At 29.5% G+C, this 2,620-nt stretch overlaps 1 protein-coding gene across 1 annotated transcript in view; it reads left to right on the forward strand.

Annotated features, from left to right (window-relative positions):
- The window catches only part of LOC111385959 (annexin D3-like), a 3,273-nt gene extending 3,073 nt beyond the window's left edge, over positions 1-200 (forward strand). Inside the window, exon 5 of the mRNA XM_023010386.1 lies at positions 7-200. Coding sequence (XP_022866154.1) covers positions 7-187 — 181 coding nt within the window. The 3' untranslated portion in view covers positions 188-200. The remainder of the gene's footprint in view (positions 1-6) is intronic.
- The last annotated feature ends 2,420 nt before the right edge of the window (positions 201-2,620 follow it).

Here is a 2,620-nt window from a genome sequence, read left to right on the forward strand (position 1 = left end):
TGTAAGAGCTTCAATTGTTGGGCTTGGGACTGATGAGGATTCATTGACTAAAGCCATTGTAACTCGAGCTGAAGTCGATATGATGAAAGTTAGAGGAGAATATTTTAACGCGAACAAACCGAGCCTTGACAATGCTGTAATGGAGACACCGCAGGGGACTCACTTGAGTCCCTCGCTTCCAACATAATTTCAAAGGAATAATGAATAAACTTTTCTAAGACACATAAATAGAGTCACAAATAACCACTCGCTTTACATGTCACACTAGAAGCATATTACTAACACGGTCACATCACCTATTGCTAGTACACGCTATGTCATGGTGTTACATTCTAACTCTCATTTTTTGCCTAGGTCACAATTGATACAGTTTTTCAAAGGACAAACGATACAATAATTCCATTGCATAAGATCAATGGTAAAATATTAATAATCGAGACACACAACGTCACAACCACACAAGCATAAATTTCGTACGTGCATAGAAATAGATGGTGAAATATAACTTCTATTATGAATTTCAAACATTCAACAACGAACAACACCTAATATAAGCACAATCGCACAGATTGTCTTCATATCTTTTGATGGACATGTAGTCACAAGTCAATAAACGACGCAAACATACCTCTACTAATTTCAAATGGCTCCCTACTATGACAAGCAAATTGTTGACTTTTCTATGGAAGTCGAACGGTTTCCTATTTTGATACGTAGGATGGTGGTTGTGACTAGAGAACACGTGGAGGAAATTAGAGCCACGGTTTATGCTTTTCCTTATTTACAAAAATCTAAAAATGGTGGAGACAATAACTGCCTTGCTATTTTTCATGAAATGAATACGATGAGAGAGATGAATCTCGATTACTCTTTAATAACCACACATTAAAGTCACATTGTTATGTTATATAAATGAGTTATAATCTATTTTCACATAAAAAATTGAGAATTATGACCTAAATTACTTTGATATTTCTGAAAATATAAAATATTTTTTTCCCGTTATAACTTTTCTCATGCAATATTTTCTTTCAGGATAATATACATGTTTTTAAGAAATGTCATACTATGGTTTGATTATCCTTTCCTATGAGTAAAATTGATTATAGTTATAATTATTTTCTCGTGCTTATCTGAGTCAAAAATACAAGAAGTTGTAAGGCTAATTAGCATGGGAGCGGGGTCGGGGTGGTTCGGAAGAAGGCAATTTTTTACCATCGAACACACATGTACAAACTCACATTTAATTGATATCTATAAGAGGAATAGCTTGTCAAAGATAATTCTACTTATAATCCCTCAAAGATATGTACACTCTAACACTTGTGACAAATAAAGACTATTTGGTGCATTAGAGCATTATGTCAAGAGATTCTTAAAAAATAAGATGTTCTCCATTTTAAATTGTCAATCTTCGAAATTAAGCTCATATTTGATAATTTTCAAGACTTTTTAAATACAATATGCTCTTTATTTAGAGAGTCAATGCCTCAATACTAACTCCTTAAATTATTCAAATTATGTTCGATCAATACAAAACAATAAATAATTCTTGAAAAAGTAAAACTTGAATAGGCCAACATTTTGAATTGCTACCGAGTATTTTTTTTAGTGCGCTAAACTTACCCTCTAAATTTAAAGATGATTTTTAATATAAATAAAGAGTTACTCAAATACTCTAAACTGTCTGTTTTAACATTTCAAAAAATATATATATGTATATATAAGATAAAAATAATAAGTGATTTTTTGAAATAAAAATGTAAAATGAAGAGCTAAAATAAAGAACTTGTTGGAGTTTATGAGAAAAATTATTCTTTAAATTTAATTATACTTTCTCTTATAACTATGCCCTTTGAAAATAAATAATCTTTTGATGATGCTTTAGTATGAAGAATACTGAATAAGTTCAAAGAAGATAATTGTGTAACAAATTTGTTAATTGTCATCTTCAACAATTTCGTACTAAATGTTAATTCAAATGTTTAGAAAACTGTAAATGATCATATTCCAATGCGGCTATAACACATAATAGGAATGAGGGTTATAAAGTTGTAAAGTAAGAAGTTTCTATATAGATCTATGATAAAGATTTAGAGCCCGTTTAAGCCACATTATTTGTAGAATGACAATGAAAAATAAAGTGGTTATGGACCCCACACAAAAGACAAAAATTCAAAAATGATGGTTTGATGTGATGGACAACGATTATATTTTTCATTTTAATGAGGTAGAAATGAGGCTCAAACATGGCCTTAATGCGTCGAATGAAAAATATTAGACTCTTTTTTGAGGTTATAACATGTATTTATTTAATTTGTTTTTATTATTATTTAATCATAATGGAAGAGGACTGCAACATGAAATTTCTTGTGGGAAAATGATATTGACTAGCGAGAACATGACATGACATTGGGTAGCGGCTATATTTTGTCCATGTTTGATTATACTAAAAATTTGATTTTTAATAGATTTCAAAAAGGTTGATGAAATATATGGTTAAAAATTGATAAAATTTGCGAATTTCATAAAATGTGTAATTAAAATTAATTATTAAATTTTATTTTTATTTTTATTTAATTTTTTATAACTAAAGCAAACAAATACTCCATTTCACTTT

The sequence above is a fragment of the Olea europaea genome, unplaced genomic scaffold (genome assembly GCF_002742605.1).
Source record: "Olea europaea var. sylvestris unplaced genomic scaffold, O_europaea_v1 scaffold3358, whole genome shotgun sequence".
Taxonomy (NCBI): domain Eukaryota; kingdom Viridiplantae; phylum Streptophyta; class Magnoliopsida; order Lamiales; family Oleaceae; genus Olea; species Olea europaea.